The sequence below is a fragment of the Hyperolius riggenbachi genome, chromosome 5 (assembly GCF_040937935.1).
Source record: "Hyperolius riggenbachi isolate aHypRig1 chromosome 5, aHypRig1.pri, whole genome shotgun sequence".
Taxonomy (NCBI): domain Eukaryota; kingdom Metazoa; phylum Chordata; class Amphibia; order Anura; family Hyperoliidae; genus Hyperolius; species Hyperolius riggenbachi.
In genome coordinates, this window is record NC_090650.1 from 258240673 (window position 1) to 258255579 (window position 14907).

The 14907-nt window shown below is 42.0% G+C and overlaps 1 protein-coding gene across 2 annotated transcripts in view; it reads right to left on the minus strand.

The window, feature by feature from the left end:
• Nucleotides 1-669: 669 nt before the first annotated feature.
• RPP40 (ribonuclease P/MRP subunit p40) overlaps nucleotides 670-14907 on the minus strand; it is a 29203-nt gene continuing 14965 nt past the window's right edge. For both annotated transcript variants that reach the window (XM_068234613.1, XM_068234612.1), the window contains 5 exons: nucleotides 14444-14539; nucleotides 14236-14361; nucleotides 9084-9276; nucleotides 6452-6586; nucleotides 670-1573 (listed from right to left, as the gene is read on the minus strand). In XM_068234613.1, the coding sequence (XP_068090714.1) occupies nucleotides 1375-1573; nucleotides 6452-6586; nucleotides 9084-9276; nucleotides 14236-14361; nucleotides 14444-14539 (749 nt within the window). In that variant the 3' untranslated portion in view covers nucleotides 670-1374. The remainder of the gene's footprint in view (nucleotides 1574-6451; nucleotides 6587-9083; nucleotides 9277-14235; nucleotides 14362-14443; nucleotides 14540-14907) is intronic.

The window sequence follows — 14907 nt, forward strand, 5'->3', positions numbered from 1 at the left end:
TTTGGCACCTGAGCATTCTACTCAGTCATTAATACGTTTTTTTCTCATTGAATCCTCGAAACAGAGCCCTAGGACAAAATTCTTACATCCAGAAGTGAGATTATCCGCTGTATGCATTTCTTCCACTAAAATAGATTCCTGCAGTTCTCAGGAAATGGAGAGAGGTGTGGAATCTGATAATTCTGATTGCCCCACATGGCCGAGAAGGAGCTTGTACTCGCTCGTCCTCCTCACCCTTGGTGGTAAGATTTTTTTTCCTTAACAAATCAATTTTATGGATTTAAAAAGAAACAGTACAAACTATACGAATATATATAGATATATAGTTTTATGAAACCCTTTCTTTATCAAAGCTTACTGTATAATGGAAGGTTTGGAGAAAAAAATCCTGTGAGGTACCGTAGGTGTCATTTGCATGCCAAGTGACATCAGAAGTAAATCAATGATACAAAAGCCATTTTTAAGTCAAAATGGAATGACTCTGGTGGGTACTTATGAGAATAATACAGGCACAGCTATTGCCATTTTCAAAGGGGCCCTTGATGTTCTCTATTCATCTGCTTGTTTTCACCACAGTGGGTCACTACTTAGAACAAACAGCAGGTCAGGATTTCATGTTCAAAAGTGAGACAGTAACTAGCATAAAAAAAAAAAATTAAAAATGTCTACTTTTCAGGATTACATACAAAATTTTATCACAGTCATTATTGCAGAAATAGTACACATTTAATGCACACACAACAAAATGTTATGCATAAAGAAAAAGGTACAAATTAAATTAATTTTATTTTCTGCTTCTTTAGTCAGGTCTTGTAAGGTCTACGGACTCCCAATATAACCCTATAACTCCCTCCATCTCTCCGATAACTGGTGCCCCTAAGTGTCCCAAAAACGATTCCTTTCATGATCTTTCAAATGACACATAATCAATACACTCACAATTAGTACAATTCTGACTTTTCACATGCTGCCATGTAAGATGTACCAGCAAGTGCTTTTGTAACTCCTTGGAGCATCATTGTTATACCCTTTGTTTTTCAGATGATTTGGAATTGAATTTGTACTTACAATGTGAAAAAACTGGAACGGGCATATCAGGGCTACTAGATGCCCTCCCAGCTCTTTGTACTGCTTTTGAACACACTGTAAGTGCAGCAAAAGCACAAGTTCAATTCACAACACTTGTGTTTGTTCACACCTGTGCAAGTCAATTCCGTCCAGCTGAAGAAAAATGCATTTTTAAGAGTTATTGTACCCACTTTCAAAAAGGCTGGTAATTAACCTCATCAGTCCTGCCAAAGAATGCTGTTCGGCAATATGGATTTTACAAATGTGTATGAGCCATAAAAGTAGTATACATGTATAGGCTTTCATTTAAGGTGGGCAGCAGTCATGTGTCCCAGCAGCCATCTGTAGCCAATAGTCTTCGTTATTAAAGATCACAAAATTGTACAAATTATCGCCACCTTTAAAAAACCCATGTTCTCCTTCTCTCCAGGAAACAGGACTGTCTGCAAATCCATGCACCATAAGGGAAACCCAGTGGCTCAACTTTGGTTCATGAAAATATTCCCTGCAATAGAAATATAGCTGTTTAATTATAACATTACCATTTTAAAAATTCATATCAAATATTTCTATTGAACCAGAGATTTACAAACATAACTGTACAAAAGTTAAGTTCCAATTGTCAGATCAAGAAATGTTATACACTGTCCAGTAAAGCATGAACACCAACTGCTAGAACCTATAGAAAAATGTGGATGCTTTTAAGAATATTAATGGACTTTGGTGATATTATATAGATGATTTATCTGGCATCAGCATATTCAAGAGTCTTACACTAGAAAAATGTGTGTTTCTGGTCAATTGCTCTACAGTATATACTTTTGTGACAATTTATCTGCCAATGTTCTCCAACCTTAGTAAAACATACAAAAATGAACCATTAAATGCAACATGAAAGAACAGACGGGTAGTGCTCAAAGCTATAGGGATGGTCAATGTTAACAGCCGATATTTACATGGGCGCCCAAACTTCCTGTCATCACTTGCAAGACCGGAACTCATTTTTTTATTTTTTTGGGGAGGTGGTCCGACATTTTTCCATCATAAAAGCACAGAATATTTTTACAGATATGTGACAAAATTAGGACACCCTATGAAAGCCAGTGTGGCTTTGTAACATTCTTGGGCTTTTTAACCTCCTTAGCGGTAACTCTGTGCTGGACACTGGGTAAGCCGCTGCGGAGGATTTCTCAGGCCCCGCTGGGCCGATTTGCATAATTTTTTTTGTTATACACGCAGCTAGCACTGTGCTAGCTGCGTGTTACTTACGATCGCCGCCGCTCTGCGCAGATTCGACGCTACCCGCCGCGTTAGAGGGTGCCCCCCCCCACCCAAGACCCTGTGCGCTGCCTGGCCAATCAGTGCCAGGCAGCGCTGAGGGGTGGATCAGGACTCCCTCTGACGTCACGACGTCGATGAAGTCATCGCGCCCATCGCCATGGCGACAGGGGAAGTCCTGAAGGAAATCCCATTCAGAACGGGATTTCCTGTGCTATGCTAGCTACATGATTTAAAAAAAATTAAAAAATGGTGCTGCGCTGCCTCCCTGGCGGATTTAATTGACCGCCAGGGAGGTTAAAGGAAACTTGAGACCAAAGAAGATTTATCCTTACCTGGGGCTTCCTGCAGCCGCTCCTGTCTTTTGCTGCAGTGCCCAGTATTCTGACCAAGTTGCACTTCGTCACACATGCGCTGCTCGGCCTGTGCGTGCTCCACATCATGCTCCCCGGCTGAGAGCATTCTGCACCTGTGCAGTAGTTACTGCCCAGGTGCAGAACACTCCTGGCCACATGAGTGCAACAGGGGTGCACACGCGGCCGGGTGACGAAGCACAACTCGGCCAGTACTGGGCCATCCAGTGGGAGACAAGAGCGGCCCAGGGAGACGGCGAGCAACCAAACAACCTCAAAGGGGCTGGTGGAAGGCCCCCTTGAGGTCCCCCCGGGTAAGTATAAAACATGAGATTTCTTTGGTCTCAGGTACACTTTAATCTCAATCTTAACAATACTTGAAGATTCATATACTATAACGAAATAATTAAAATAGAAGAAAGACTTTTCAAACTCTTCTGCAAAATGTAATTTTTCAAAAATGCTATTTCTGCTGAGGAATAATACAGGGCTCGCCACATTTATTCCCACTTAACATGGCTCAAATTACACATAGGTGCATCACATAGTTAGAACGTAGTTAATTTGAATTTTGAGAAGGTTTGCTCTATTTAAACCTCAAAACACTTAGTTTGGTGTGTTCCTGACTGTTGAGGTGAGAGTGAACACCAAGGGGAGATCAATAGAGCTGTCTGAGGCCTTTAAAAGATGATTGTAGTAGCTTATAAGTCTGGTAAGCGGTTTAAAATGATTTTGTAACCAGCTATTCCATAGTTTGAAAAATAATGTACAAGTGGAACATGCCCAGGTCTGTCCGTCTAAGCAAGTTCACCTCAAGAGCAGACCATAGGATTCAAACAAAAACAAAAAAAACAAAATGTCACCACATTATCTACAGCAGGCTCTACTGTTGATGTTAAAGTGCATGCCTCTACAATCAGAAAGAGACTGCACAACTTTAAAGGACCACTATTGCAAAAATTGTAAAATTTAAAATACATATAAACACATACAAATAAGTATGTTTCTTCCACAGTAAAATGAGCCATAAAATTACTTTTTTACTTTGTTGCTACAACTTACAGTATATAGTAGAAATCTGACAGAACTGACAGGTATTGGACTAGCCCATCTCCTCATGGGGGATTCTCAGGGTTTTCTTTAATTTTCAAAAGCACTTAGTGACTGGCAGAGACGTGTGTATATCTCTGTATAAATTATTTTCAGGGAGAGTCTTTATAAACAAACAATTAACGCCACGCTAATTCCCTATGGTGGGATGGACTAGTCCAAAACCTCTCGGTTTTGTCAGATTTCTACTACCTACTCTAAGTGACGGCAACATAGCAAAAATGTAATTTATGGCTCATTTTACTCTGGAAGAAAAACATACTTCTTATTTATACACATGTATTTTAAATTTTACAATTTTTCGCGATAGTGGTCCTTTACTTTCATAGGAGGTGTACAAGGAGGAAACTTTTGCTCTCCAAGAGAAACATCAGTACCACACTGAAGTCTGCCAGAAAGAACAAACAAAGACCAGGACTTCGGTAATAAAGTCTTAAACTGAATTATTTGGACACCAGAACAGAGGACGTTAGGTGTACACCATCCTACAACCAATCAGACCGTCACAGGACCTGTGCGAGAAATTTGCCCACTTCTTCTCAGACTAAAGATGGCTACACACTAAACAATTTTTTAAAATATCTTTTCAATTCAAGAATTGCAATCAATTTTTCTGATTGTTTAAATTTCAAAAGTCTGACCACACAAACGTTAAATTTTTCCCCCCCGATTATGAAAAAAACCCTTCCTTCTTTCCTAAGGAACATTGCAAAAACTAAGCACCTCATACCTCCAGCAGATCTTCCAACCCTAGTTCATGCCTTCACCACATAACGGTTGGTCTATTGCAATGTTCTCTATACAAGCCTTCCAAACAAAGACTTTCACCACTTGCAATTAGTACAGAATACTTCTGCAAGGCTGTTAACAAGCCAACACCACCATTGCCTCAACAGAAATTCTTCGCTCACTTTACTGGCTACCGATAAAATTGAGAATTATTTTAAAGATTGGCTTATTGACATAAAAATCCTTGCACAATCTGGGTCCTTGATACCTGGAGGATTTTTTTGCAACTGCATCACACTTCCCACAACCTTAGAGCAAAAAAGATCTAATAACTTTTGTCACCTCCAGAGTCCACCTAAAAACCTTTGGAGACAGAGCCTTTCATACAGCCTGTATATCTTGGCACTTCCTGCCACACCCAATCTGAACATCTCCATCCCTGCGAGCATTTAAAGGACAACCGTAACCAGAGGGATATGGGGGCTGCCATATTTATTTCCTTTTAAAGAGACTCTGTAACAAAATTTTCAGCCTTATTTCTTCTATCCTAGAAGTTTCTATACCTGTTCTAATGTGGTCTGTCTTAATGCAGCCTTTCCTAGTTGCACAGTGGCTGTATTATCTCTGTTATATAATGTAATCTTTTCTCTGATGGCTTTTTCGGGCTCAGGCACTCAAGCAGGAATGTGCTGCTCTACTTGTGATAGGATAGAAGCTATACACACCCTCTCCACACCCCTGCAGGCTCTGTGTGAGTCACAGACTGAGCTCCTCTCAGCCTATGACAATCTGGTTAGCAGCCATGTCTTTTGTTTGTTAACACTGCCTAAAACTGGCAATTACAAGCCAGGATCGCAGCAGGGAGTGGCAGAAACAGCACAGAGGGGGCCCAGGAGAACATAATGAATAGAATGGTATGCTTTTTATTGTAGGAATTTTAGGAGTACAGATTCTCTTTAAGCAATACCAGTTGCCTGGCTGTCCTCTGCCTCTAATACTTTCAGCCACAGACCCTGAACAAGCATGCAGCATATCGGGCGTTTGACAAATCTGACAAAATTAGCTGCATGTTTGTTTCTGGTGTGATTCAGACACTACTGCAGACAAATAGATCAGCAGGGCTGTCAGGCAACTGGTATTGTCTAAAAGAAAAAGAATTGTCAGGCAAAAAAAAAAAAAAAGTGTTTCATTTACCTGGGGCTTCTACCAGCCCCCTGCAGCCATCCTGTGCCCCTGTGGTCACTCACTGCTGCTCCAGTCCCCCGCCACCAGCTAGTTTTGTTTTTGCCGACCTCGGGGGTCGGCGGGCTGCATTGCATACATTTTTTACTCATTCCCGGTGGTGCAGGAACATTAACGCATGCATTTGTACGCATCAGTGGTACAACGCGTAAAAATTTACGTATTGCTCCGTTGACGTGTAAAAATGTATGTGTTAATGTTCCTGCACCAGCGGGAATGCGTAAAAATGTACGCGATGCGGCCTGCCAACCCCGAGGTCGGCAAAAACGAAACTAGCTGGCGGCAGGGGACTGGAGCAGCAGTGAGTGACCACAGGGGCACAGGATGGCTGCAGGGGACTGGTAGAAGCCCCAGGTAAGTGAAACACTTTTTTTTGCCTGACAATTCCTTTAAAACAGAGGCCATCTTATCCATAGATTTGGTACACTCATGCAGGCTGTTCATTGGAGAGCGAGATTCTTGTAGAGTGTATACTGGGGGGGGTGGTTTGGGAAGTACCAGAGATTTACCCTCTACTGCTGTTAGTTCCTACCTGCAGCAATGCATATATGGGCGAAGTGGGGCCAGTTAATAAGTGGCTTTTGGTATTCGGGCTAGAAAATTCAGAGATTAGCTTATCCTAGAGGATATATGGTACTTTCTGCTGATCGTAATCCAATTGTGAGACTTACCGGAGCAGCTGTAGCAATTTTAATATCTTTCCTGGTGTTATGAATCCAGTTATCGTACATAAATAAGCTTTTTCTATTACAGTGTTGGGCTCTGGACAGCAAAAACTTGATACGAAGTTGGATGCATGGTTGTTACTGGTGGTGCAAAAAGAGAAACATAAAATGTACACGTTACATTTCTGAGACACACTTTGCGGACAATTTTCAGTGCTGACTTAAAGAGACACTAGCGAAAAAAAAAAATATGATATTATGATTTGTATGTGTAGTACAGCTAAGAAATAAAACATTAAGATCAGATACATCAGTCTAATTGTTTCCAGTACAGGAAGAGTTAAGAAACTCCAGTTATCTCTATGCAAAAAAGCCATTAAGCTCTATGACTTTCAAAGTCGTGGAGAGGGCTGTCTTCTGACTTTTATTATCTCAACTGTAAGTAAACAAATGTCTTTTTCTCTACCAGAGGAGATGTCATTAGTTCACAGACTGCTCTGAAAGAATCATTTTGAATGCTGAGTGTTGTGTAATCTGCACATATTAGAGAATGATGCAATGTTAGAAAAAACACTATATACCTGAAAATAAAAATATGAGAATATTTTCTTTGCTGCTAATCTTCTAGTAATTATTCATAGTAGACAACCAATTCACTATATCATATTTTTTTTTTCGCTTCAGTGTCTCTTTAAACAAGACACTTGCAGAGTAGTACTTTGTTATAGAGTAGTACTTTGTTTAGCACCTACAGTGGTTATAAAAAAAAAAAAGTGTATACACCCCAGTTAAAAACGACAGGTTTTTGTGATTTGAAAAAAAAAATAAAAAAAAATAAAAAAAATGGGATCACAAATCATTTCAAAACTTATTACCTTTAAAGTGTATCCGAGATGAAATAAAAAGAAAAAAATCATTTGGGCTTCCTCCAGCCCCCTTTGGCCTGATCGCTCCCTTGTCATCCTCCTCGATCCTCTGTTATTGATCCCTGTAACTTCGACCAATTGGCGCAGTGCGGCCACGCACGCTCCCACGTCCAGAAGTGTTCTACCACACAAGCACAGAACTCTCCCAGCCTCGGGACCGCAAATGGGGATGCGCGCACGGCCGGGCCACCCATGCGCAGTAAGCCCCAACTGGGCGAAGTTACCGGGACCAATAATGGAGGACAGCAGGGATGGAGTGACCAGGCCAAAGGGAGCTGGAGGAAGCCCCAGGAATAAATGAATTTTTCTTATTTCATCCCAGGTTTACTTTAAAGTGATCTATAAACCAGTACAATGCAACTGATGCAACCATATCTGTTAGGTAAAAAAATAAAATATATTTATTTAACAACTTACAATAAGCAGGTAGCATACGTGTGCACACCCTTGAATAAACACTTTGTTGAAGCTTGTTTGGCTCTCGACTTTCCAGAAATAAGAATTAGCTGGGAGTTAAAAATCAAGTGATCTAAATATTTAGCTCCTCTATCAAACCAACAAACACAAACTACCACTTTTATCACAAATCGGATGCAGAGCGTGTGATACTTGCACTATGCAATGCAATTTCCTACATCCAAAACATAGTGTTAGTACATAATTTTATACAATGAATATTCTTAACTACTTTCAGACCGCGCTAATTGAAATCTATGCCCTGTTTTGGTGGGCTCTTGGCTGGCAGGGAGTAGATTTCAGGGTGGGTGTAGATCTTGAAAAGTCATGTAGGCGCGCATGGGAGTGAGAAAAGTACGGGGCGGTCAGGCGGGGATCACTGGAGGGCAGTAGGGCGGGTATACTGTATATCTGTGGACAATCTCTGAGATGAAGGTTTGGCATGTCTTGTGCACAGATTTCTAGGCTAGGCACAGAATCTTAAAAATGGTCCTGAAGCAGACAGGGAGCCAGTGTTGGGCATTGCAGAGGGGAGAAGTGGAAGCAGAGTGGTGAGAAGAATGGATGAGTCTAGCTGCAGCATTCATGACTAACTGAAGGGGTGCAATGCGCATTGCAATAGTCATGGCGGGAGATGTTGAGGGCATGTATGAAAAGGTTGGTAATATCTGGGGTCAGGAAGAGGCAGATATGGGAAATGTTGCAGTGGTGGAGATTGCAGGCTCTAGTAACATTTTGGATGTGGGGGCTGAAGGAGAGAGCAGAGACCAGGGTGACGACCAAGCAGCGGGCCTGGGAGGTAAGGAGGATAGTCATGTTGGTCGTGACATGAAAATCCGGGAGGGGTGGCGCAGCACAGGGCAGGAAAATAAGGAGCTCAATTTTATCAAAGTTAAGCTTCAAGAACCTGGCTGACATCCAGGAGGAGGTAGTCGAGAGGCTATTATCTTCTAAATGAAAGCAGCACAAATTTTTGCAGCACAAAATATAGCACCTGATAGAATTTTTAGTTGTGCAGATTGTAGGGGTGGGGGCAACTGTTTCACGGAGCCAAACCACCTACCTTTGGTTATGTATAACATAAATAAATGGGAACAGTCACAGAAAGGAACTTGCAAAGTATCACAGATCACTCAACATACAAATCATTTTATTGATGATTGATGTATTTCTTTTTCTGGATCCTAAAGTTGCAAAACAAAACAAACAAACAAAAAAAAAAAAAAAAAAAAAAAAAAAAAGAGAAAAGTACCTACCAGTTAATGTCGTTGCTTATGGCCCCCAGCCATTCAAAAAGCTCCACAGAGCTACAGCATTCTCCTTGTTTTCCATGTAGCTCCCTACTTCTCAATACAGGGCAGAGCAGATCTTTTGAAATAACAGAAGTGATCTTAGGCTGACACTCCTTGACAATGTATGTAGAAAAATAAGACTTTATAGTAGAAGCATCTGAAAGACATAATAAAAATGTCAGTCTGAATACAAAACACAGTGAGGAAATTCATATTTTAAGAACATGTATCTGTGTGACACAAAGCAAGATCAGCGCTGCGTAATATGTTGGTGCTTTATAAATACAATAAATAAGACCTGACCAGGTATAGTTACATAGTTATTTGGGTTGAAAAAAAGACATACGTCCATCGAGTTCAACCATTTACATATCCAGATTATAAATAGTGCACAGCCATTCCAGTATAAGCAATGTCATAGTAGAAACAATATTAAAGAGATGTTTGGGCTCAAAGGCATTTGGGCTCCTACTGCCTGTGTCACTGGACTTGGGTGGATAAAAAAAAAAAGTGCCAAACTAAATCTGACACTCTGATCCCTACCACGATGCACTGCGTATTAGCATATTAGGTTGGCGAACGTGCATCGCAGGGTGGAACTAGAGCGAGCGAGCGAGCAAGCTGGTGCGAGCCCCGTTCTCTCAACGGACAGTTTACCCCAGTGGCTCCCTCCGGCACAACCCGCAGAGATCACCCATGTCCACCCTGCAGCACTTTGCTCATAAAGGCGTCAATTCACCAGAGAGGATTTACTAAGAGAAAAAAGGTAGGTAGTTTATCTCATGAGGTATTTTAACACTCTGGAGTCAATTCACCAGTGTGAGAGGACAGAGAGAAAAGTGTTTGATAGCAGGGGATAATGGAGAGATATGCATGAGGAAAGTGTGAGAAAGCAGAGAGTTAGGTAATCGGTATTAATGATTTACATGGGATACTTTTCCTCTCTGTAAGCTTGAAAGTGAAGCATTGTGGGTAGGAGGCGGAGTTTTACCACTACCTGACCAGTGTATTCCCGCCTTTTACTGCCGGATCATATCACAAATCATGTCACGAGTGAGTCTGAACTTCTTCACCACCTCTGTCTCAGTAAAATTATCAAGAACTGTTCTCTCACGAAAAATACGAGGGGCGATTAAACAGACCCTCCTCCTGCGCCTTCGTCTCCTCCTAATAGAAGCAAGTTCTAAGGCCTAGTGCACACCAGAGCGGTTCGGCTGCGGTTTGCGATCCGCTTGCGGCTGCGGATACGCTTGGGTAATGTATTTCAATGGGCTAGTGCACACCACAGCGGGAGGCGTTTTGCAGAAACGCATACTCCCGTGCTGCTGCAGATTTTGGATTGCGGAGGCGTTTCTGCCTCAATGTTAAGTATAGGAAAAACGCAAACCCCTCTGAAAAACGGCACTTCAGAGCGGTTTGCCAGGTGGTTTTTGTTACAGTAGCTGTTCAGTAACAGCTTTACTGTAACAATACATGAAATCTACTACACCAAAAACGCTTCACAAAACCGCAAAATGCTAGCTGAAACGCTACAGAAAAATAAGAAAAAGCGTTTCAAAATCTGCTAGCATTTTGCGGATCTGCTAGCGGTTTTTGGTGTGCACCAGGCCTAACAGAGTAAGCTCAAAAGGCTCCATCTTCCACAGCAGCAGCTGCTGTGTGAAAACCATGATATTTCCAGGTTCATTCAGGGGATAAAGAGATGAAAAAATAACGAATTGCCACACCCCCTTTCTTCCCTGGTGAATTGTGATTTGGAGAAAAACTATCACTTATTTATCTCATACTTATCTCACATTTATCTCTTGCATTTCTCTCTGTCGATATTTTCCCCTATACTTCTGGAGAATTGCTATTTGGAGATATCACAGAAGGTAAATTACCTCCCAAGAGATAAATAGGTTGGTAACCTCTGGTGAATTGACGCCAATGAGATTGGAACGAGTTAAATGGCATAGTTATAAAAAGTTACAATATGTAAAATGTTGAGTTGATTTTGACTATCCAGCTAGAACAGTACAATTCCTGAGAAATATAAGTAGCAGCAGAATATTAAACATGTCAGCCATCAGTAAAAGCAAGACGTTTTGAATCAGGATGATTCCATTTATTAAGCAAGACACACCTAAAGGTAGTACAGGTAATAAAGAACCATACACAATGGCCTCAATTCACTAAGCTTATCTCCTGTCTTTAATAACTCTTCTAGAGTTGTTACCATGGTGATAAGGCATGTAGTATTCAGGAAACATTTTACCTCAGGCAAACCTAAAGATAACTCTTCTGTCTTTGACTTAACTCTTTAATCCTTAAAATAACTCCAGAGTTAAAGACAGGCTGTTCATTAACTGCGTGTGAAAATAACTACAGAGGAGGTAAATTAACTACAGAAGAGGTAAATTAACTACAGAAGAGGTAAATTAACTACAGAAGAGGTAAATTAACTACAGAAGAGGTAAATTAACTACAGAAGAGGTAAATTAACTACAGAAGAGGTAACTTAAGGAATGAAGAGATAAGATAACTCTCTTAGGCCTGGTGCACACCAAAAACCGCTAGCAGATCCGCAAAATGCTAGCAGATTTTGAAACGCTTTTTCTTATTTTTCTGCAGCGTTTCAGCTAGCGTTTTGCGGTTTTGTGTAGCGGTTTTGGTATAGTAGATTTCATGTATTGTTACAGTAAAGCTGTAACAAAAAACGCCTGGCAAACCGCTCTGAAGTGACGTTTTTCAGAGCGGTTTGCGTTTTTCCTATACTTAACATTGAGGCAGAAACGCATCCGCAATCCAAAATCTGCAGCAGCCCGGGAGTATGCGTTTCTGCAAATGCCTCCCGCTCTGGTGTGCACCAGCCCATTGAAATACATTACCCTAGCGGATCCGCACCCGCAAGCGGATCGCAAACAGCAGCGGAAACGCTCCGGTGTGCACTAGGCCTGACTGTGTGGAGGTAAGTTTTCTCTTGCCTTATTATCTCCAGCATGATCTTAGTGAATTGAGGCCTTTGTCTGTTAGGATCTTACCTGCAATGTACTGAAGTGGATCAATCACTTGTGATCACCTGGTCCAGTTGTGGTTATGACCAATGTGAGCAACCAGTAACAGAGGTTTTGTGCGAGCGTGAAGCACAAGTCCCCAACGCTGAAGCTGCGGAGCACACGGATACAACTACTAGGCGAATATGTTTATCACCAGTATAAAAGTGTACCGTATATACTCGCATACAAGCCGAATTTTTGACCCCCAAAAAGGGGGTCAAAAGTTGGGGGGGGGTCGGCTTGTATGCGAGTCTTCCCTGGTGGTCTAGTGGTGGGTGGTCCGCGCCCCGCTCCCCCCCCCTCCCCGCTCCCCCCGCGGCCGCTGCTGCTATTACCTTGTTAGACAGCGGCCGCTTCCTAATCCGCGTTCCTCTTCTTTCTCAGAGTGTATCACAGCAGCGCGCCCGGCGCTGCTGCTGTGACGATGCAGGGGGCAGGAAAGAGCGGTTCCCTTGGTAACGGCGATACAGATCGCCGCTATAGGGAGCCGCGCTCTTTCCTGCCCCCTGCATCGTCAAAGCAGCAGCGCCGGGCGCGCTGCTGTGATACACTCTGAGAAAGAAGAGGAACGCGGATTAGGAAGCGGCCGCTGTCTAACAAGGTAATAGCAGCAGCGGCGGCCGCGGGGGGAGCACTACCCACCTATGCTGGGCACTATACTGGCTAAACTGGGCACTTTACTAGCCATACTTGGGTACTATACTAGCTAAACTGGGCACTATACTGGCTAAACTGGGCACTTTACTAGCCATACTGGGGCACTATACTAGCTAAACTGGGCACTATACTGGCTAAACTGGGCACTTTACTAGCCATACTTGGGTACTATACTAGCTAAACTGGGCACTATACTGGCTAAACTGGGCACTATACTGGCTAAACTGGGCACTATACTAGCCATACTGGGACACTATACTAGCTAAACTGGGCACTATACTAGCTAAACTGAGGCACTACCTACCCATACTGGGCACTATACTAGCTATACTGGGCACTTTACTAGCTATACTGGGCACTATACTAGCTATACTGGACACTACCTACCTATACTGGGCACTATACTAGCTATATTGGGACACACTGGGGGGCTGCACCAATCCAGCATTTCCTACCCCCGGCTTATATGGGGGTCAATCATTTTTCCCTGTTTTTTCAGGGAAAAGTTGGGGGGTCGGCTTATATGCGGGTCGGCTTATATGCGAGTATATACGGTAAATACACAGATACAATAAAGACACCAAAATGGTGAGAAGTCCTGGCTGATCCCCCCAGGGAAATGCTGCTGCAATCCTGATGAACCTGGGGTGTAGCTATTCTCACCACTAATGGTGTACATATAATGGGAACTGAAAGTATCAGCCACAAATAATGGGGGCATCTATGCTGCAATGGTGTTGCCTCAATAATGGTGTGGTTAGTCCGCAAGTGACCACTGCTCATACAGAAACACCAACCACCTACATAGTAGTACGATAACACACACACACAGAAATCAGAGCTGATGACATTTATTGGCTAACTTCAAAATATCTAAGAGTAAGCTTTCTCCTATTGAGCCTTCGTCAGACTCAAACTCAGTCAGACGAAGGCTCAATAGCCGAAAGCTTACTCATATATTTTGAAGTTAGCGAATAAATGGTATCATCCTGATTCAAAACTTCATGACAAATATAAGAGACGTTGCTTTCTTCAATACCTGTTTTTGAGTTGCTAAACAATATGTTTATTTAAGGCATTAGGAGTGTAAAGTAATTGGTTTTGCAGCAAGGCTGTGGAGTTGGGACAAAAATCATCCGACTTTCACTCCTCAGTTTATGAAACCACCAACTCCGACTCCAACTCAACAGCCCTGTTTTGGAGCCATTCATACTTGATCGTGTATTGTGGAGTTAAACCTGATAACCTGCACAGAGATCATATGGAGCTGGACACTAGAGCCAAAACACAGCATATGGAAACCCATCCTAGTAGAGGGCTAGAGAGATTTTCTGCCAAATTCCTCTGGCATTCACAGGTGTATAAAATAGGCAACTGTACTAAATTATGAATTTCTATTTCTACATTAACAAAGTCATTACCTCCGCTATCCCATGCAAGTAGGAAATCAAAGGTCAGAGGCTTCTTTTCAGTAAAGGCCCATTTGATGCGCGCAAATTTCTTGCCATCCGGAGAGAGCGCCTCATCTGTCAAATCTATGCTTACAACTGAAAAGAACATATAAAACAATGACATTGTAGCACATTTATGCCTAAAGGAGTGAAAAAAAAAAAAAGGTAAATAACTTACTATATCGCATTATCATTTTTCCAGAATACAGAGATGGCTTGCCTTGCAGTCCCAACTCCTCATATGTGTCTTTATCAACAGATAAAATAAGCTTCCCTAAACAGAAAAAAACAAAGTTGAGTATGTAAAACCACAGATTTTCTTCTCAGATTAAAAATTCTAAGTCACGTACAATTTTTACTCTTTAAATCCATCATAAAATCATAGGAGAGGCAAGGCCTATACAAGTATAGAGAAGCACATGTGCATAATCAATAAGTTGGCCATACACTAATCGATCCATGTCCGATTAGCGTTCAGATTGTTCGTCGTTGATGGGGAAATCAGTGCTCCACACAGTGAATCGAGATCTGATTTTGATGTGACATCATTTAAACTGTTCAGGATGGGAGTCATAACCGTTTTGTCCGCTCCTCCAAGCTAATAATGTGCTAAATATAACACACACATTTGCTCACTACCAG